Here is a 22,566-nt window from a genome sequence, read left to right as displayed (position 1 = left end):
GGCGTGGCGTGTCGCCTTGTAACACAAGACCGCATTAAAAACTCGGTCTCCCTTTCCACTTGCAAACTATTCTTTCTCTAATTTTTATTTGTCCTTCTACGTCACTTACTACTAGTAACTGACCGACAGTATTTTCTTTCTGAGAGAAACGTTAAATGGACCATGTTTCGACGAAATAAAAGCTCAGAAGGTTAATGCTTTATAATAGTTAACTCTTACAATTAGTTCTTCAAAACCCGATAGGTATCCGTTAGTTTTCGAGGATTACACGTATATATTACAATTACGTATATTCTCTTTATATATCGCAAGAAAAAATCGCAGTAAAAAATCAAATTCGAAAACTATTACTTTTTTACTGCTATTTTATGTATTATTATATATTTACGAGGAGCGATTTTTTCATTGTTGTCTGAGGGATTGTATCTTCCAATGATTAAAGTTGTGTTATGATAAAATATTTTCTGATTTTTATTATTATCGTAAAATATTTTTTATCTTTGAAATTCTACTTTTTTCGTAAAAAAAATTATATCATAGAGAGTGAGAGAGAGAGAGAGAGGGAAGGGAAAGAAAGAAAGAAGAAAAAAAACATGAAGATAAACTCATCAGGATGCTTTGCATGACAAAGATAAGTGGCGCAATTAAAGTTAATAATTTAAACTTAACTGATTAATACATTCCAAATGAATGCATTGTAAAATTATATCTGCTCTGCAAGCACCTTTAGTTCTTCAGCATATAAACTGAACAAATAAAGTGAAGATTAATGTTCCAAGTTGTTCGATAGTAGTGTAGCACTAACGAGATATTGTGACGACATTCTCAAGACCATCCAAACAGAAGAAAGAATCCCATCGATTAAAACGAATGAACGAGGGTTGCATGGTTCTCGATCAAGAGCAGATCGGACGTTTTGGTGAGAAAATTGCCCGATGTCGCGTCACGGTAAATATCCGTCCAGATACACGAGTTAATGGCAGACTAAATGTTCGCGACCTCGATCTGCAAACACCACGCGCACGGAAAAGGGAGCGCCTTCATCAAGGGAGGCATCAGCTAATTATGTTGGACCTTGCGGTCAAAAATTCCAAGTAACTTATTTGCGATCGTGTGCACGATTTCACGGTCTTGGCGCCGTATACGAGCCCGGAAACGAAACAGGCCAAGAATAAGGGCGTCGGACAGATGAGAGAGAGAGAGAGAGAGGGGGGGGGAAGAGAGATGGACAAAGAGACAAAGAGATGTCTTCGTGTGATATCGATCTCGAGGCGGCGGCGGAAAATGAATGAGGTTTAGAATACCCTTGGAAACATATGACGATTGGAACGATAGACTTCCAAATATGCCTGAAGGTCCGATCGAAATCGTGCTTACTGGCGTGTTCTCGTTTCTCTCAAATTATTGCCTTAATGCGCGCGCGCATTCTCAATACCACTTTACAATGTTTGCGCGAGAACTAATGATATGATAATAATACATTTTTGATGCTGAATAATACAAAAGGTAGGGTATATACCGCGATGGGGCGGTATGTTTTACGCTTACGGTAATATGTCATAATAGAGGCAATTAAGAAAGAAACGAGATAATAAGATAAATAAAACAAGAAACTAATAATCATAAATCGCTGCATGCATAAAAAATATATATTTCAAGAAAGGTATTATTTTTTTAATAATCAATAAATTTTTAATAATTTTTTTGTAATTCTTTTTTATTATGTGGAATTCTATTCCATAGTAAAATTATATATCATATAATCCATGGTTGATGCATTATAATAGGTTTATATCTGAACGGAATCGTTAATGCGAAAGTTATTTTACTGACGTATTCCTTTGGACGTAGCGGTTGTTAACCTTATTCGCGAGTCGTTGGCCGATGTTATGACCTCGCAGATTTTCAAACGGAATTCAATTTAATTAAGCTAATTAAAATGTATTTTTCTATCAAATTCAAAGTAACGGTACTCAGGATAGCGATCTTATTCCCTTCGCAAGTTGGCCGGTAGTTACGACTTTCTATAGCAAAAACTATAATATATGTAACGCATATGCGTCAAGTGTTTTCGTAATGTCTTGATAAAAATAACAACATAATAATTATACTACACAATATACAATAAGCGCGTATCTATTTCAATGTGATCTTTAATGAAGAAATTAAAAGACGATTCGCGTATACTCAAAGAAAAAGAAAAAGACATAATTGCAATTATAATTGAAAATAATACAATTTACATATAGTAATGTATAAGGAGATCACGATATCAAATTTTATACCGGGTATATCGTTGCTTTATACCTCTTCGCATATATGCTTCTTCAACAGCGCGCTGTTTAATTATAAGAATAATTTTCTCGACAAAAAAATATAGTACCGTGGAAGTTATTTTATTCCGACCTGAGAAGAGGTTACCGCATTTCTAACAGCCGAGGAAACGTTATAAGCGACAATTTTACATTCTCGAGAAGCGCGACGAAAAACATGGACTGACATCGCACGTGCGCGCGCGCATATACACGTCTGCTTGAACAGGTCGTCGTTGTGGTCGTAGTGTTGAGAATGCTTGAAAACCGCGAATGATATTCTTCAGGATTCCATGTGCGAACGGAACGAATTGACGCAGAACGCAAGAAGCGTTTTTCTTCGTGCGGTCGCGCAGCATCGGAATAAAAGGCGTCCGGATGCCACGAACCGTATTACAGATTCACCTCGGCGATCTCGGACTTCGTCCCATTATCGGCTCACTAATAATATGCGGGAGACTCTAAATCACGTCACAAAAGGCTGGAGATGGCGCGTAGCTGTGAATGGTGCGGCCCGAGGACTGGATTTCAATTTGTCTTGATCGCCGCGACGTGAATATTAAAAGCCTCTCCACCCGCGCGGGCGCAAGTGTGTGTAGCGCCGCTGTAGAGTGTGTACCACTCACTGTACCCTGAATAGTCGAGCCACGCAATACCTCTTCACGTCGTGCGACGCGTAATGCCAGTAAACGTCCGCCGCTGAAGCTAATTATTCTATCCATCGTCGTCCTCGCGATTCTTTCGCTGGGAGATTCTGTCGCTGTGTGACTGAGGTCCTTTTATACAAAGCCAGCGTAAGTATAGTTTACGATATTGATATTGAATCGTTAGAGGAGATAAGATTGCGCGAAATCGAGTCGATTCTACCTTTCTATGGCGATACAATAAACCGAAGATAAAAGTATGGATCGATGTCCGATACTCGGATAGGCGATACTGCAAACGGCTCCATCATTTTTCATCGCCGATCCTATTAATTACCGGAGCGAGATAGTTCGATCGCTCAGGTTCGATCATTAAGCGATCGATTAAAGGGGGAGAGGTCACACTCTTCGCTTGTTAATAGCATATACGGTTCGTATGCGATATAGTGTCGATTAAAGATACCTTAATGATTCGCTGGTAATACCATAACCATATCGCCATCGCCTGCCTCGTCGTGATCTCGTGACTTATCGTTAATCATATTTTCTTTCATGCAAGCGTACATAAATTATGGAAATAATATGATATCGCCATCGCTCATCAAAAGAATCCCGAGATTTTATTCGGTATGAATATTAGATCGAGATAAGATATACGTCCCCCAGTTGAGACGCGCGATTGAAATTTCATACAAATTATAAGATTCGACAGATTACCTCGAGGGTATGAACAATCGAATCATCTTCAAGTGCCATCTTTTGATGTCGACGCTTATACGGAATTTAATGATATGTAATGCACACGTGATGTGAAGAGATAGGACGTCCATACAAAGCGATACACATCCATGTAGGAGGATCTTAATTCGGACGATCTTTTTGCAAGTTAGATATCACAGATGTATCTTAATATCATATTAATTATCGGACTCACGAACTTCAAGATCCAGATCGATTCCCTCACGAGACGGGACACGCAGATGAATACATAATGGTCTTTCTTGTTTAAACGTGTCCGAGGCTTTTTTTATGGCCATTATCGTCTGCCTGCGGCGATATTGAAGGAGAAGAAAGGGAAAAGAATTTACATTGAGAAGTCGATGAACACACTTGTGAACATATGATTTAAGAAATAAAACTCGTCCAAATTAAAATCCTTCGACATAGATGCATATCGCTTCGTATGGAGGTCCTATCTTTTTACATACGTATTACATGTCATTAAATTCTGTGTAAGCGTTAACATCAAAAAATGATATTTCGAGATGGTACTGATTTGTTATTCATGCCTTCAAAGTAATCTGCCGAATCTCATAATTTGTATGAAATTTCAATCGCGCGTCCCAACTGAGGATGCACATATCTTATCTCGATCTAATTATTCATCGAATAAACTCTCGGGAATGTTTCAAAGGGCGATGGCGGTATCATATCGTTTCCATAATCGCGTTGCACAAGTGTGTACATGGAAAGAAAATGATTTTGTTAAATTATCTAAAAATTTGGATAGATACAGATCTGAAAATAATTGTGTCGAATCATTAAAATATATAGGAAATTCAAGCATGATGTAAAAAGTTTTTCCCAACTTTGTTTATCATGCTTGACATTCTAGCAACCGGAACGTCTTATATAATTATTTTAATAGTCCAACAAAATTTTTCTCAGATTCGTATTTAACTAAATTTTTAGATACTTCAATAAAACCTTCTTTCCTCGTAACATACTTAATATACTTGTCATACTTAATGCCCTATTTTATCTTTTTCCCAACCTATTATTGTAAATATAAAAAGATAAAATAAAGAGAGCTAAATAAAATAGTACAAGTTTCCCTTGATCGAAACAATTGAAAATATGGAGCACAATATCTTATCTGTCAATTATATTATTCTTTGCTCTGAATAAACGACATTTGTATGTCGAAGAATAGAAAGAATGTAGGTGATAAAGCGCAGAAAAATATTAAAGAGTAAAGAAAGCGCGATCTACGTACTCATTGTGGCTCGACCACACGACGGTCGTATAAATCTACGAGGAAGTTATTGCTTCTGCATCCGTTTCCGTCCCACGGTCCCGCATTTCCCCTTTTCGTCAGCTTCGTTTTCTACTCGCCGTCTGATACTTAACAGTTTACGACTCACGGCATCATCTCCCACTTGCCACTTTTCCGATAATTTTCTCAAGAATTTTCCATCGTTTCTCTTTAAACGCAAAGACTCGTGCTTCTTTTCATGCATTTTCCATGCAAATCAATTATTTAAAAAATTTTGTTATGCAATATTTTTAGAAAATTTGGAATAATTAATTTTTAGAAAAAATCTTTCAGTTTTTACGCTGAGAGAAAAATTCTTAGTATTTGTGTGTGTGTGTGTGTGTGTGACTATAATTACATGTTACCATAACTATAGTTATTACTGCTACAATGTTAGTAATAATAACTATGTGTAACCATAATTATGGTAACATATAGTTATAGTCATAAATATCAAAAAGTTTTCTCAGTATAATGCAAGAGCGACTAATTAATTGTAAGAGATACTTTCCATCACTTTATTGTTGTTACTTTCGTTAATATCAAACTACTTGTATTCTTATACAGTATATAATACTGCATGTTATGTGTGCTAATGCTTACATCATTAACATAACATATAGTATTATTATATGCTTTTAAGATATCGTTATCGGAAAAAAACGTCATCTTATGAAGAATGCAAGCAGTCCTAAAGCTAATTACGAACTAACATCTCTATATGAAATCCCAATGTAAGCGCGAAAGAAGATATTCTCCATAGATAAGAGACCCAGTGTATCGTGAGTCCGTTTCAAGTACACGCGACGTTACACGCAACCGCTTGTAATACGCTGTACATATAGAAATAAATTGGAGCATAATGTAACATAATCCGTAGTATAAGTGCAGTCATCATGAATTTTATTAGTGATCAGCGTTTACCCAAGAGATGAGAGAATTGCAACGACGACTTGCATGTGAACACGGAAAAAAAATGGTTAAATTTTGATAAAATTTGGGATGGTAAAATTTCTGGTTTACACCTAATTCTGATTAGCTGAAATTGCATCATTAGCTACTGTAGCTATGAATTTGCCAATACATACAAAGGATTTACTGCTGTAGCTAATATAAGGACGTGATAGCAAATATACATGTCTGTTACAGATCGATTTATTTAACAATATGAAGTTGGTTGTCAATTATCGGATATGTCCGTGTAAAAGAAAATTGTCTCTACCACAGTTAAATATGGTTTGCTGAAACTGCACTTGCTACCAAATTGTCTGTTACACAGAAAACGTTTGGCTGCAATGATCAATACATCGACATAATAGCAAAATGCTTGTCTGTTACAATGATAATATATAGACCTCACAGCTAATGGAAATTAGACCTCGCAGATACGACGTTAGGTGTCCATATAATGTTACTGAATTTAGCAGCCATACCTAATTTTTAGCTGTGGCGGCTAATCTTTTTTTTCCGTGAACAGAGTATCTCAAATACCAAACGAGAAACTATAGCGGGAGATGCACGATTCTTTTGTCTAATATTACTTTCACACCTATAACTTCCTCATCCTTATGCAAGAAAACCGAGCAGCTCTGGCATGCATTCGAGTAAAAATTGCTTCGATAAGTAAAATGCCTCGGCATACGCGTGAAGCCATTTATGATGTAAGCGTCGTACAAAGTGCACGTGCTTTAATTTTTCAGAGATAGATACGCGGGAATGACGTACATACGGCGTGAACAAGGACATTAGTACGAATGGAAGAATTTGCTTCCATCATGGTCGACACGATTTCTATGAAAAACTATTTTATCTATGCAACTTAGTTGCCAAAGCACGAGCGTTTACTGACGATCGGTCATTTAAAAAAACAATGTCGATTGCAATTATCCCATTGTTGGAATAACGTTTCCCGTTGTAGTGAATTAATTTATTGTTTTATATGAAAAATAAAATATAGTACATATAAATATGTATGTGAACAAAACTCGAAGAACCTATCATTAATATAAAACTTACGATCCGTAAGAGATCTTGTATAATAATTCATACTTTCCAGTGATCAGAGAGCAGCCTACGGGTGCAATAACGTAAAAACGGATTAAAAGGAGTGTTTTATCCTCGTTTCTTATCCTGTTTTCATGCTAAAAATAGTGACACTGCACCGCGCAACAATACAGCACGCGTTGCGCGGATGCATCTGGACCGCAGCAGTCCTTCGTCACCGACTCCTCCTAAAATTATCTCAAACGCGGCATCGGCCTCCTATTTTACTAGTCGTTTCGACGCCTCGAGTGGGAGTCGCGTGCCATTAGTCGGTCTCTCTTTCTCTCTATTCATCTTACACGTAATACCCTAACTTTCCTATCGAGCCTTCCCGTTTGACTCTAACATTTCCGAAACGAAATTATGCCTTCCGCAGCTGCGAGCAGTCGGCTCATAACTCTTCGTTACGAAAGAACAAGGGTTTAAAACATACTTTTACGTCTACAGGATGTCACACAACCTCAACAGTCATGTTAGCGATGAAGACTTGGAATAAAATTGTATTGTTTACTTGATCGAAAGCGTGAAAATTCTGTTTAAGGCCGAAAATGATTTTAGAATTAGCAAGAAGATGAGCGCACGTTCCTCTTAGTCCGTTTGACGTACGATGCGCTATACACACCCCCAGTAACGCGTCGGCAGTTTCATTTAGAGTCTAGACATCTCCCCGGGGTCGGCTTCCCGGTATCTCTGATATTTATAATCGCGAAACCTCGTCCCCGCATTAAAAGGCCCGATTCTCGGATTAGCGGAAGCTAGCGCGGTCTTAGATCTCGCACGGGAGACGACCGACACGTGTCGTGTCAAAAGCCAGCCTCTGCCTCCCACCGTTTCTTGCCCTATCGTCGTCCTTCCATCAGTGTACCACTCTCTCGATGTTCGCTTCCCATTTTCCATTCTCCGTTTTCAAACGTTCCTTAAATATACACGTCGCTCGTATCCCCGGAGCGTCTTAATTTCCTACATCATTCGATGTACCGCGACATTCGCGACACGCCTACGTATGGAAAGATAAGTCCCTTTGAGCCTAATAATTTTGTAATATTAGCGACTTCTACTGAATTTTTGATGAGTGTCACATAATTATTCCATTTATTCATATATTTATTTATATATAATTGAATAAATTTAATAAATTAGTAATCGTGTGTGTGAATATTCGCGTAACTTTTTTCCAATCTTCGAGATAAATCTTTCATTAAAAAAATCATTAACACATTAACACGTAGATGATAAATCAACGTTACACTTTCAGTTACATGGGAAATAATTTACGACGTAATTCCTAATTGCCGTAACGCGCCGTCACACGATTCGCCAGTACTTACGTTGCCGTCTGTCCCCAGTCTAATTAAATCATAGTGTCAGAGATCGCATCGCGTCGCGCTACAGTATTGCGCGGTCTGAACGAGAAGATTTCTATCTCCTTCACTCGTGCGAATCTTTTGGATTGGCGAGACATATAGCGGACGCGTGCGTCGTCGTGCGGTTGCACGCGTGGTCGAATAACGCGACCGGGTGTCTCTGAAACAGCGCAATTAAGCAAATGACGCATCCTACACGTGCCTGCGCTCTTTATCTCCCTTTCCCGCTCCTTCGTATACTTTATCGTTTACTCCTTCGTATACTTTATCGTTTCGTTAAGATATGTCGCATTGTTAAAGAAAAAAAAAAAATTCCTGCTGTAAGTACAAAAAAAATTCATCAAATAATTTGTATTAATTTTTACATCAGATAGTGACGAGTTTTTCTGTAATCTGATATTTTTATCCATAAACCTCTGTATATCTTTACGCCAGCACCTGCGTTCTCGTATGCGAAATTAACTGCATAACGATAAATAGTTTCTACAATACTGGAAATTTTGGGACACTGTCCCTATGTAATTAGGAAGTTATCGTGTCCTCGATCGGCTTTTCCGTTTACCGTATCGAACGTCGCATCGTTCTCGCGCGACAGACACACTCGATCGACAATCTTTCCGATAATTCTAATAATTTCCATCTTTCGTGCACGAGATTGGCGAAGAGCCACGCGTTTCCGCGTCCATACGCGCACTGATAAATAAAAATAAACCCACAAAGCGGCAGATGCATTTTACCGGGTAATCCGTGCGCGACACAAAAGCCGAACGCACGAGTTCACGAATGAGTGGAAGCGAAACAGCTATACGAGACGCAACATGCACATGCAGCAAGTAATGTCGCCGATACGCAAACGGTACGATCGCGAATATTATCAGCGGTACCGATGCAATGAGGGCAAGTGCGTGCAAGTGTCGGGCAACACCGTTATTGCGCTCGGTGCAACCGTCACTTTTCGGCAGCTGCCCAAACTTTCGCACGCGCCTCTCACCATTATATATAATTTTCGCAGAGATAGGCGCGAAAAGGACAAGGGTCGCTCGCGCTTTCGTTGGCCGCACGGCATTTATGCAACGTTGGACCATTTAACGAAGACGCGTCCTGTCCGTTACAATGCTTTTCCGTAAGTAAAAAGTTTGCACCATGTATTTATGTGCAAAATAATTGCGGAAGCATCAGTACGCCGCGCATCGACGACGTTGTACGCCTTCCTTTCTGGAACAATATTGAAGTCTTTGTCGTCGGAAGATTTTGACAGATAGTGCGCGAAACAAAGCCTCTTCTCTCTCTCTCTCTCTCTCCTCTCCCTCTTTCTCTTCATCTTTCCCCTCTGTCACGTTCTTTATGAGAAAAGATAATATGTAGAAATAATGTCACTATACTTTTAATAATTTTAACAGCTTAAATTTAACTTTGACAGTAAAAGTTGAATACTTGACATATTGTTTGTATACATATTTTTTTTTTTTTTATAAAACAGCGGATTTATCATTTTTTAATTTACATTAAAATACAAGAAACTCTTAAAAATAATAATTAATAATAATTGAATAAGTAAATCCATTGAGATCAAGTTAATGTGCGATTTAAATTAATGGGTCAAATTCTAAGCAAAATCATAAGACTCGTAACGTGTTTTCATAAAACTTGTAAGAACTTATGACTAGTATTTTAATTTTATACGTATGTATCGTAAGACGTATACGATTATTCGTAAATATCTACGATTTCTTATTATGGCTAGTAAGAAGTTGTCTATAAAAATATTGTATAAAGGTATAAGCACTTAAAAATTTTTACAAGTCTTACAGGAATATGTTATGAGCTTTACAATTCTGCTTAGAATTTAGGCATAAACCGCATAAATATTCCTCTAATCGCCTATTACAGTACTAATCGTACTATTTTAATCAGATAATCAAATTGTAGTTTCAACGAACACCCATAACGCGACGTCCACGTCGCCAACTTGACGTACAGTTTTAGAGTAAAAAAAAAATGCGTTCCACGTCGAACGACATCACGCAATGAAATGTGCCTAACATCTCGAAGAAACAAATCGCCTACGGTTGTTCGTAGCTGGAAAGAAAAATCGTAGCTAATTTGATACGGCTACTACGAAGGGGCATTAGAATGGATGAGGAAAGGGGGTCATATAGCGAGACCTGCATCGTGGCTTTGATACTCGATGCGTGCGAAGCGGAAAAGCCGTCTCTGTAAAAACGATCGGAGATAATCTCCTTTTGTGGACGCTGGTACAATTGCGGAACACTTTTGTGTCGCTCGCCGACAAATACACGCGCGTGAATATGCTCGGATAAAGAAAGAGAGGAAGGAGAGAGAAAAAGGAGGGAGAGGAAGATTCTGACATTTGTCTCTTCTCTCTCTACACGGGGATAAACGAGGTGGAGACGATGAGGAGTAAAAGAAGACAATATTTTACACGGACGTACACGAGAGAAGAAGGGCGCGTGTTCTCGTCGTTACGCGGGTCTCGCGTGCGCGCGTGTATATGTGTGCACGTACGTGCACAGTGTGTATAGACGCACAAATGTAGACTGAATGAATACGAACGACACTTGCACCCACATGATTCATTGAAATTCAAATGATATCTTTCTGACTCGTCCTTTTCTCTCTCTCTCTCTCTCTCTCTCTCTCTTTCTCTCCCTCTCTCTTTCTCAGAACAAGACGTGATGTGCAAGCGCGTTAGTGTGCGTGGCCACCGTGCACGTATATCAATGTGATACCTAACGCGACATACACGCACGCGCTCGTCTGTGACAGCGTGACACCCCATGAAACGCGCGTGCTTTACATATATGCTTATACGTCGGTTGGAGATATTCATTATAATAGCGAGCGCGAGCCGTATAATATGATGCATCTTTGGTATGCTAACCGGGGTCAAAAAATATAACTCTTCGTCGCCGACGAGATTTGAGTCTGCCCAGACGATGGAGACATCCCCGAATTCCAACACGCATCCCTCCCACGCTGACACTCGTTCGTTCATCACAGAACATAACATGTATATCGTAAAGATTACATTGAACGTTAGAGAACGCGTTTGCATTTAGTATATTTAATAAGTTCCCTATAGTAGTGCGTGTGAACTACAGCATAAAGAAATATGGAGTATTAAAAAGCAAAGAAATCAAAAAGAATAAAGATGAAAGAGAAAACGCGAAGAAAATCAACGGTGTTGTATCTACGCTATGTTTACACGCGCGGTACTGCAGCCGACCGAAAGAAGATGTTGTTGCACATATGTCTTATGGCGTACATCGGAGAATTGGTTACAAGTCTTTTAGAGGTCCAAGAATTGGGCCATGCAATAAGAGGGACACGGTTATTCCAATCACAATTATTCCTATGAATCGTGGATAAAAATTGCAGATCTGTCGTGATTTTTTGCATAAGAAAACAGAAGAGAAATCTATTACAAATAATTGCTAATTATCATTCGGAAAATCGATCATATCTTTTAATAGTAATACTTTAATAGTAATACGTATTATCGAGAATATACATTCAGGTTCATTGTAGCAATATAATTCTATACATTTATATAATGCGAGAAAATAAAGCAGGAAATGATAAAAAAAACTCGCACTAGGAGGAAAGGCACTGTCAAGTTAATCAACGATATGTCGCATCCTGTTGAAAATCTCGTTTCTGCGAATCAGCATGCGGCGTAACGAACCCTTTAACCAGCTGCTGTCACAATGTCGCGTTGTCTAGAGCGTGTCTCGCGATAATAATCGTAACGAAATTATGGAGAATTACGAACGGCCGTTGCTCACGATACTCAGCCGTTTTACTTGCTAATTATGCATTGTAAAGATCGACAAAGACGATTATCTGATGGAAAGGAAAATTACTAATTCTCTGAGCTAATTTTTGCACCAATTTATCTAAAAAATATTACGCTGCTTGTGGAATACTAGATTTCATACGAGATGTGCTCGTTTTTTAAAGATATTTCTTTCTTTATTTAATTCTTGTAAATCTATCTGTATTATTGAGATACCTTAAAAAATAGTAACATCTGTTGAATACAATTTCCAAGTTCATAACGATATCCTTTAAACATTAACGCCTTCCATTTCACTTCTGGGACACGGAATCATAAACAAAGAGCCTCTCTGAAAACTGTCCGGCAGCGTTACGCCTCCCTCCGGAGGCGAAATCGCGTTACTCCCAGTGTTTTGCCGAGGCACCTACTTGCACTCGACTCAAAGAAGAATATAATCGTGTCGAACTAGGCTGTATTCCAGAGGCGAAGATCCGCAGCGATCTCAGACGCGCTGACCACGGAGGGAGAAGAAGACGAACGGCCGGCTCGCAATTGGTTGCTTATAACGAGCGCGCGGAAAGCGTAGGTAGCTTAATAGCCATATTTACAGCCTCATCCAATTATTGAGTAAACACGAAGAATCCGCGGGTCAATATATCGTTTGAAAAAAAAAAAGAGAGAGAAAACTAGCGCCGCCAGGCCGCTTACGGATAAGTGATGCAGGTGTTGCACGGACTAGTAGTAAGTAAATTAGCTCGGTAAGGCTCTCGAACGCAACGTGGCTATTTTCATCTGGCTTCCGTCTGAGTCTGGCTCTATCGTCGGTGCTGCTCTTTTATTCGTTTCTTTTTTGTCCGCAATGTTAAAATCATGTCGCGCACTTAGACGGGACCGGTTAACAGATTTGCGCTGTACATCACGTTAATACCGCGTATCTCTTGATATTGCGCGCCGCGAAGTCAAAACGCTCGACAAATCTAATATTTCTATGATAATATCCATGAAGGTTGCCACATTGCAGGATTTAATTTTCTTTTGAATTGCGCCATTTAAGGGAAACACTTGAAACCAAACCCTTCTTTTATCCCAGAAACGAAGGGGTGCGACAATGGAACCGTTCAAACGATTTCTTCCAAACGAATATACGCATCACTCATATGCAGCGCTCAATAATAATCTCGTTGCACCGTGCAGTAATTGCGCTTTCGCATGCGTAACTCGGTTAATTGATCAATAAGTGAGAATAAAAAGGACCGGTTTACAATAACATAAAATGAAGAAAAAAATTCACTATTTTTATCCTATTGCAAAATGAATAATACAAACATTAGAGTTATATAATTTACGAATATAATTATCTCGTATCTATAGTGCGAAATGAGGTAACGTCTGATATAAGGTAGAGTATAGCAAGGAATGTTCTTGCCATTACGTTATCGTACTTGCACAATTTGCACAACTTGCACAACTCGCGCATTTATATGCGATATAATTTTAATTACCTTCCTGGAGTGCAAATTAATTATCAATGTTGATAAAGTTTACGATACTCTATGTACTGCACGTGGAGGTGATATCAGCTCGCTTCTATTGCGTCTCACAAGATAGATAAGTCGTGCAAAAAAATTTAAGTATAAATATAAAAATATATATAATATAAAAATATAAAATATAAAAATATATAAAAAATATTAAACTAAAAATCTCTTAAATATATAAAATATGCCTTTATGAAATATTTCGAAAAAATAATTGTATACAAATATCACCAACGTTTTCTCGCGATGCCATTAATGACGATGTAAATGTTACGACAACATTACACTTTGAGTTCCAAAATAGTGAGAATAGAACTGATTGTGCCGAGTTGTCTTATCATGCTTTCTTATATGTAACGAGTTAACATACTTAGAAATGCAAAATTCTTGGGTAAAGTTAAACTGCAAAAGCGTAATTAGTCGCTAACTGCGTCAAATGGATGCATATAGAAATATTTGTTATTTATTGTAGCTTGCATTAGGACATTTCGTGAGGAATATGCATGAGAAATAATCGCGCATATTTAGCTAATTGTAAGTTATAAAATCTGAATGCGATTTTATGTTCATAAAACGAAATGATATAATATGTCTGCAACTTGAGGAAGCGATTAAATAGATCTGTAAAGATATAGTAAGAAAAGCTTTATATATATATATATATATATATATGCAATCTACCTTCCTTCTCGAATGATTCACGAAGGGAAATGCGGAGATTCCAGCTTAGGTAAAAAACAGCGTTGTTTGTCGAAATTACAAAGGACCGTATCCGTCTACGTCCCACGTTAAGCGCGCCGACAACGACGGCAGCGACGACGACGGATCGCATTCTGAGTTTTAGGTGCCCCCTACATTTGCATAATGATAATGCATTTGCATAATCATTATGATAACTCGAGGGCAATCCAGTACGCGTGCGCGCGTTCGTCATCGTCAGTTGTCTCGTCGTGGCATGTTCAAAGTATCCGTGCTTTTATGCAGGGTGATTCTGGTAACTGGGTTGGGTTATGTCTTTTTTAAATCAATGTATAAAGAAACGAATAAAGATCTTTAACTGTTTGATCTACTATTCTGTGACTGTTATTTTGAATAATATACTGCACTTGTAAAACGCACTTTTTTAAGAAGAGAATCATATACTTTTTTAATATCAATACTACTGAAAAATCAAGAATAAAGGATTGGCGGGTAACAATTAAATATCTCGATAATCATGTCTCAAATTTAGATTTTCTACCGAAAAAAAAATTGAAAAAAGAATTAAAAGATTAATTTTAAGTTAAAATTTTGATTTTTCAAATTCAAATCACGAAAACCACAATTTTTCTTTGAATCAATTATGATCGAACACATTTATATAAGGAAAATTTTTGTAAAGCGAGAAATGGACAAATTGTGAAATTTGGATGAATTCGTGGTTGTCTTATGCACCGAGTTGTGCGATCTTCGTGCGTACAAGTGTCCTGTACACTCGGTTTACGCGCGCGAATATATACGCTCATAGAAGAGCAGTCCTTCTCGATCTATGGTCGAACACGCAGTACACACAGAGACGGAATACGGCGTAAAAGGTGTGCACGCGTATATAAGAGCGAAATAGCTGGCAATTTGCGAGGTTTACGAGTTATTTCACAATGGCTGCAAAGTATAGTCCTACAGTATTATACTGCCATAGTAGCTCGAGTGCACGGTCAGCGAACGTTGTTGCACGGGGTAGAATGAGCGCGTGTGGGTGCGTGTGAGCGAACGCAAGGGGCGAGATGGGGAGAGGAGAGTCTCGTATGAGTGCATTGTTGTTCGTGTTGAGTATTACCGTCGGTGGACTACTTTGTGTACGATAGGTGCAATCGTTGTTTTACTGAAACAAGGCCCCCCTCGATACGCGACGTATTCCGGAGTTGTTGGCCCCGTCCCGCCTCTGCTTACCCTATTTCAAGACAATAACCAACTGACTATAAACCTGTCCGGAGGTCAAGCGCTTTTATTTTCCCGAGTTAGTCGAGTCTGGTTCTAAAAGCATTTTTAAACCTCCTTCGAATCTCGATGGGAAGAGACAATCGCGCGGGAGCGCGATTTCGTTCTTGAATGAAAGCGTAAAAGGGCACGATACTTAAAATTGCGATCCGAAGAACAGACGTGGAGCGAGAGCTTCAAAAAATTTGTGAAGAAAAAAACGCGAGAGCGCGGTACGCGAACGATTACCGACACCTCGAAAAAATAAAAGATGCGAAGGAAGAGTAAAACAGACGAAACCACCATCACCCCGAAGAAGAAAGATTAAAGAGCAGCTTGTACGCCCTCGCCGGAATGATGGATGCGATCCCTGAGATGCGGGCGCCGTTCGCCAAGTAGGTGGAGACTTCTATTTCCATTCCCCCGCGCACGTTGTTTCTCGTTTCCCTACCCGTTCGTCTTTCGCGCGCCGTTTATCCGTGTTCGTCCGCTTGTTGTACGCTTTAATCGATGATACGCCATTACGCCGATGCTCTGTTAAGCAAAAGAATCACTCTTTTCGCTTCGAACAAAATCGTATTCCTCCAAAATAGTTGTTTAAAAGAATCGTACAAGTACAGGCGTTATAGAATTTCATACATTTATCACTATCACATTCAGTATCATTGTATCACTTTTGTAATCATCGATCGTGTAAGATTAGTTATTAAAATTGCGACGCGAATCTTCGAAGGCATGAAGAGTTTGTCACACGGACTGTGAAAGGATATCGGCGTTTTGCGAGCTCACGCGCGCGAACAACAATTTAAATGGTAATTCAATACCACACCCTCTTTGCAAAAACCGAAAACCGCGGGCGAACGGGACGACCGGACCGACCCGGCCGGATCGCCACGCCATTTCATACTCCATATAGCAAAAATGCAACCACGCAAGCGGAGTGCACGGCGAATCACCGCAAAAAGCGTTAACAAGGCTGCGATGCGAGTCCAGCTAATTCTATAACTTTGCCCTCATCCCCTTGACCGGCTTGTTCGCGCAGCCTCCTTTCTATGTGTCTTATGAATAGCACCATCCAGGCTCCGAAATTCCTTCCTCCCTTCTTTCCTTTCTCGCAGTGTCGAGCCGATCGCCTCTTGTTCTTGCCACGAAATACCGTCAACGAACTCGCCGTTCGGGGACGGTCGGCCGGTAATTATCTCTCGGCTGTGTAAAAATAATAATTAGCTTCCATCGTTGCATTAATTAAAGCGCCTCTCTTTCTCCCGGTTCACCATCTCCTCGCTTCGCGCTTTCGCAAGGGGAGAGTTCTACCGTAATTACACGTCCCTCGCGGCACTAACCAGTGTCCCACAAAGGTGACCGCGCGAGTTGTTCACGCCCACGACACTCGACTTGGGTTCGCGCGATCGCGCCATGCCGCAGCATGGCATAGCACGCCACGCCGCGCCGTGGTTATCGCAGCCGATGCTACTCCTGGATATCATCATCGGACCATTCGAGCCACTATTCGTTTTATTTTGCAAAATTCACTTCGAGACGTATCTTACAAACCGTTCGATTTAGATAGAGATAATCAAGCATATCGATAAGATTTAGAATATGAAGCTAATAATTTTTAGCGTTCCACAAAAAGCATCAAGCGAAAGAGTATTAAGCGTATAAATTTTCCCCTTTTCCGCAATTGTACGTAATATATAATTTAGAAAAATTGGTATGTTATTGTTTTCATAAAACGTATAAGTTTGATTAAACTGAGAGAGAAAAGAGAGAAAAAACTTGGAAAAAGACAATCAAAACGGTACGTTAAATATGTTAGTCGCCCAAAATGCGGCGATAGCGCACGATCATTCCCGACAAGCTAAGGAAGGCGTACGTACGTACTTGCTAGGTATTTGCCTGACGCACCTGTCTGAATTGTTCTTCGAAGCTCCAATTAGTTCCAGGTGGATGTTGACTATTTACTGATGCCGCACGAGTTTCACCCTCACGAGCTTCTCCGTTATTCCTGGAATTTCCTTGCGACTCTCCGTTATTCCGACAGCGAGGTGGCGAGGATTCGTTGGACTGCGAGGTGGAAGCAGGTCTGGAGGAAGTAGTGGAGCAAGCCAATGCTTGATCACCGATTTGATTCCCGAGACTTCCCGCGATTTGCGAATGGTTGTTTTGCGACGACTGTGATGGTAATGATGGTGGTGGTGGCGGTGGTGGCGGCGGCGACGACATGTATAAAGGTGGAAACAAGCCGAAGTTACCACTGCTCATTGCAGCCTGTAGAACCTCTAAACTATTTCTACCTTGTAACATATCTGCCTCAGTATGCTATAAAAAACCCATTAAAGAGAGGATTAATTAAAATCGAGCGAATATCGAATGATAAAAATAATTCTTATCGAATAACTAACATCGGGATCTCTTTTTCATTAATAGGAAAACAGTACAAAGATTTATTCTATCATTTAAAAAAACTGATAAATTAACTTTTACTAAGAAATATATTTGCAAGTGTTACGACTCTAATTATTTGTAATTTATAATAAGAAGTGCAGTATAAAGCATCAATTATCTTTACTGAAACTTTCCAATTTTGCAAAAGATTCTCTTAATTTTCACCTTGCGGACAAATATTATATTATTGTGCACAAGATCACGATGCGATCTCTTATTAGAATGCCGACCGTACAGATATTCGCGCTTGCCCAGATCTGTCATTCGGTTTAGACTGTTACGTAATAAAAAATAAATCTATTGTTACGGTGACAATTCATTTATGACTGTCAACGTCCATTGTTACGACTATCTCACGATTTTCTACGATTTGTGTCATTCTACCTTGGCACTTTTGTAGGTCAACGAACGCTCGAGCCTGCCGAGCAAGTTTTATGACGAATTATGCGACTGCTTATCTTCACGGAAACTCAACAGGGCGAACGATAGGGAACTCTTGACAATAAGACTATTTTTTTTAATCTGCATGTGTTTTCTCTTGTTGGCGTGCGCGTAAACAGGAGAATACTCAACAAAACGTGAAACGATAGTTATATACTCAACGAGATGTGAAGCGAGTTAGATTAAACATGTAGATAAGAATAAAAAGAATGAAAAGACTTCTCTTACTAACCTCCAATCTAAATTTCGTTAGTAACTGTGGATGATTCATTAAATTGCTCAAATGTGCTAATGATGATGCACCTGCAGCTGCATCCAAAGCTTGTGGATTGACTTGAAGTGGCGGTGAGAGTAAATCTTCTTCATCTTGTGTTTCATCCTCCATATCTGATTCATCTTCCGACTTCTCTTCCTGATACTGAAATCGTCAAAGAACACAAAAATTATAGAATTCATTTTGTTCAAAATAAAATTTTACTTCGTATTAGATGCACATATATAATTAGGTAAAGATATGCACAATGCACAAGCATGTTGTTTTTATCACTTAAAAAAGACACGATAAGTTATGTTATAAAAGCGATTGATAATTCTTTATTATAATGATTGACGTACTATTCTTTACTAATATTTTTATATGTTGGTAACTGTGCGAACTTTTCCTACTCCCTCTATCTTCCGATTCATATTTGCGTCGACCTACGATCGCATGAAAATTTCACAGTCGATGTTAATTGTAATTCGTGTTATTTGAACTGAATAAAAAGTAGCGGAATTTGTTGATAACGTTACATCAACCATGCAAGTTTAATCGTGAACAGGAAGGGCAGATAGCGAGGCATTAAACATTAATTAGGAAAATGGCGAATGCGATGAGTTATATTACACCGAGATAGCCGCTATCAAGTTTAACATTATTATGCTACGGGTGTCATAAGTGTTTTACGGTTGTGCCCATTGCACCGGAGCCGGCATAAAAATGTACAAGTCACATTACTGGGAACGGAAATGGCCATCGTTAAAAAAAAGAGATGGACACTCCATATTTTTTCCTCGTCTGAAATTAACTCGACTTCTCGATAAACGTCTCGCGCGCGACTCTCAGACATGACGAGCATCGACTCGCGTATATTCATTTTCTGTGCGCATTAATTCTTGTTTCCTAGATAAGATCACGGAATATATGTATATATATGTTTGAAACCAGACAAAAAAAATTTAAAAATCTAATCGCGAGTCAATAAAATGTATCTATATAATCTATAGATTTTATAGATATATTCTATGCGCGCATATCATACTGTTAAATTCATAATGTCAAATTATACCTAATACATTATTTTTAATTTATTATTTCTAAGTCGTTACCGTTCCTATTTAATACCTATTGTCAATTTAACTGCAACAATGGAATTAACTAATTTAATTCAAGAAAATGTATCAATTTTAATTCAAATTTAGTTTATTATTTACTAAAAATGCATATGGATATTTACTTTCAAACAAGAGAAATGGATTGATTTGTATTTTGACATGCATGGAAGGTAAAAATAATAAATTAAATTCAATTAGATTATCATTGCTCCTTTAATATTTAACAGCGTATGTTTCACATATATGTATTCGTCTATTTCATATATTTTATCCATAATGGAACATTACAGAGATGAAAACAAGAGAAGTGACATTCGAAAGGAGAGAGACTTCACTATTCATTATTTTAGGGAGTGTTCTTTTTATCTAAAAGAAGATGCAAATAGATTCACCAAAGCTTCGAGTATATTCAAATGGCGAAGAAGCGAGCTTTTACCTGGAAAGGGCGGGCTTGAGTAAATATATGTCTATCGGGGATGCAAGTGGATTCAACGGTAAATGTACCGATGTCGGGCCCAATCTTAAATGGGACTACGATCGAAGGACAAGGCATTCGATGGGCAAGGAGTGACAAACGGTCTCTCTGTCGGCATTCTGAGCACGTGTGATAATATTGACCCTCTACGGTGGTGGTCAGGAATGAATGAGCGGCAAAAAATAGAATCCTAATCAAATATGAAACAAGTTCGTTTCTGAGATTTCGATCGGTCAACCTGTTATAAAACTTGCTTATATTTTTTATTTTATCTATATCTACCAAATAAATCTATCCAATAATGAATTAAATTATATTTCTTATATGTAATTAAAATTGGAAACGGTAAAGCATTAAATATGCGTGGTGAAAGATGTGTCTTCAATAAAATCTTACGTTATCCACTATCGAATATCAAAATACGTGTCAATATTCAAAGACTCATTCCGATAACAAATCGTGAAAGTCGTTGTGTGTTCCGGAGGCAAGTGTTTAAGCGAAAAATATTGTTGAAATCGCCGCGTCGGAAAGAAGGCGCGAAAATAAATTACGGTGGTTAGCACTGTGGCTATCGTTATTCTCACCGTGGCGTGGGGTTACGAATTATATCATTCAAGTGTTTGCGGACGGTACCGTCATTACAATAATCACGGTAGAGCCGCATTCGAGGATGCCATTGTTCTAGTCCGAGCATTCGCACGTAGGTGTTTGAATCTCGTATGGAAAGTGACGGAAGAAATACGTCGGTTGCATCCGTCGAAGCAACGAATATCCTGAAGTGATAGATAGATGTTCAATTATTATTAATTGGATTAGATATGTTTGAAGATCATACATAATTTTCTACTTAATAATTATTACTAACTGCAATTCAACTTTATCGCTAATATTTATTCTATTGAAACTTGGACTTGTGTGAATATTTATTTAATTAGGAATGTTACGCCTTATTTTCTCAGTATTTACCTTTGCAAAAAAACTATGTCGTAACGATCTATTTTTATTCTTATCTATTTTTATTCTGATAGCAGTTAGAGATGAGTTGAATAAATCAACAGAGACGATCAATAGAAGTAAAATTGTCGCTTTGAACAAACAAATGGGTACAGTTCCATTGCGTTCTCTCTCTCTCTCTCTCTTTCTCTCCCCCCCTCTCTCTCTTTTCCTTTTCTCTCCTGCCTCTCACTCTCTTCCTCTATCTTTTCATAATCCATGGCGCTGTGGTTTCATAAAGACATTTTAACGAGATTTAATATATCCTAGGCACGACAATAGCTAAATTTATCGAAGGCTAAGCCGCGGCGCGTTACTCTTTGCAGCCACTGCAGATAGCAATATCCACCGTGATTTATCGCCATACCATCACCATCCAATTGTTTTATTGTTTATACTTTATAGTTTCCACTCTTCGAAAGCTTACACTCTTCGACAAGACACGTGGGTGCGTGCGACGACATGTACGTACACGCGTTCTCGCACATATACTTGTATCTCGGCGTGGCTTGTAAATCATCGCCTAAATGCCTCCAGGCACTATATACCACGTAACTCTAAATATTCTAATTACTGCAAGACTATCGCGTTTAATTGAGGGATTTCAGTTATATGAATATCTGTCAATTTTGATTATCAATCATAACAAAGTTCGTATAGTTCGTTATTTATATTAGTTATATAGTTCCATTAATCAAAATGTGAGTAACTTTCCTTTTCATTATTATAATTTTACAAGAATATAATATGTACACTAAAATGCAATTTTTACATCAATGCAGTTCAGTTTGTTAATTGTTTAGTTGATCTAAATCTTGTGTAGTTAAAGAGGAAAAGTTACTACTTCTGTTTCGGATATTTATATTTACAACTTTAATCTATCTGATTGATATCGCGTGGTTTTTATTGAGTGCAACATCCGCTGTGCATATCGAAAATTACGAAATAAACATTATGATATGCATTAATTGAAATATATATATATATATATATATAAGCTAGATATCTCTTTGAAGTCATTACATAGCTAAATTGTCGTGTTAATATTTTATAGTTTCATGGAATAGTTCTCCACTATATAAAAAAGGACAATATTATCGAATGTACACAAATTGCAATGTGAAAAGATATGAAAAGAACTCAT

At 38.4% G+C, this 22,566-nt stretch overlaps 1 protein-coding gene across 4 annotated transcripts in view; it reads right to left on the bottom strand.

Moving 5' to 3' along the window:
• retn (retained) overlaps positions 1–22,566 on the bottom strand; it is a 113,434-nt gene that overhangs the window by 48,548 nt on the left and 42,320 nt on the right. For all 4 annotated transcript variants that reach the window (XM_018448561.1, XM_018448562.1, XM_018448563.1 and 1 more), the window contains 2 exons: positions 18,813–18,998; positions 17,600–18,013 (listed from right to left, as the gene is read on the bottom strand). In XM_018448561.1, the coding sequence (XP_018304063.1) occupies positions 17,600–18,013; positions 18,813–18,998 (600 nt within the window). The remainder of the gene's footprint in view (positions 1–17,599; positions 18,014–18,812; positions 18,999–22,566) is intronic.

The sequence above is a fragment of the Mycetomoellerius zeteki genome, unplaced genomic scaffold (genome assembly GCF_001594055.1).
Source record: "Mycetomoellerius zeteki isolate Tzet28-1 unplaced genomic scaffold, Tzet1.0 scaffold223, whole genome shotgun sequence".
Taxonomy (NCBI): Eukaryota; Metazoa; Arthropoda; class Insecta; order Hymenoptera; family Formicidae; genus Mycetomoellerius; species Mycetomoellerius zeteki.
Note: the sequence above shows the minus strand (reverse complement) of the source record. Positions and strands in the feature narration are given on the sequence as shown.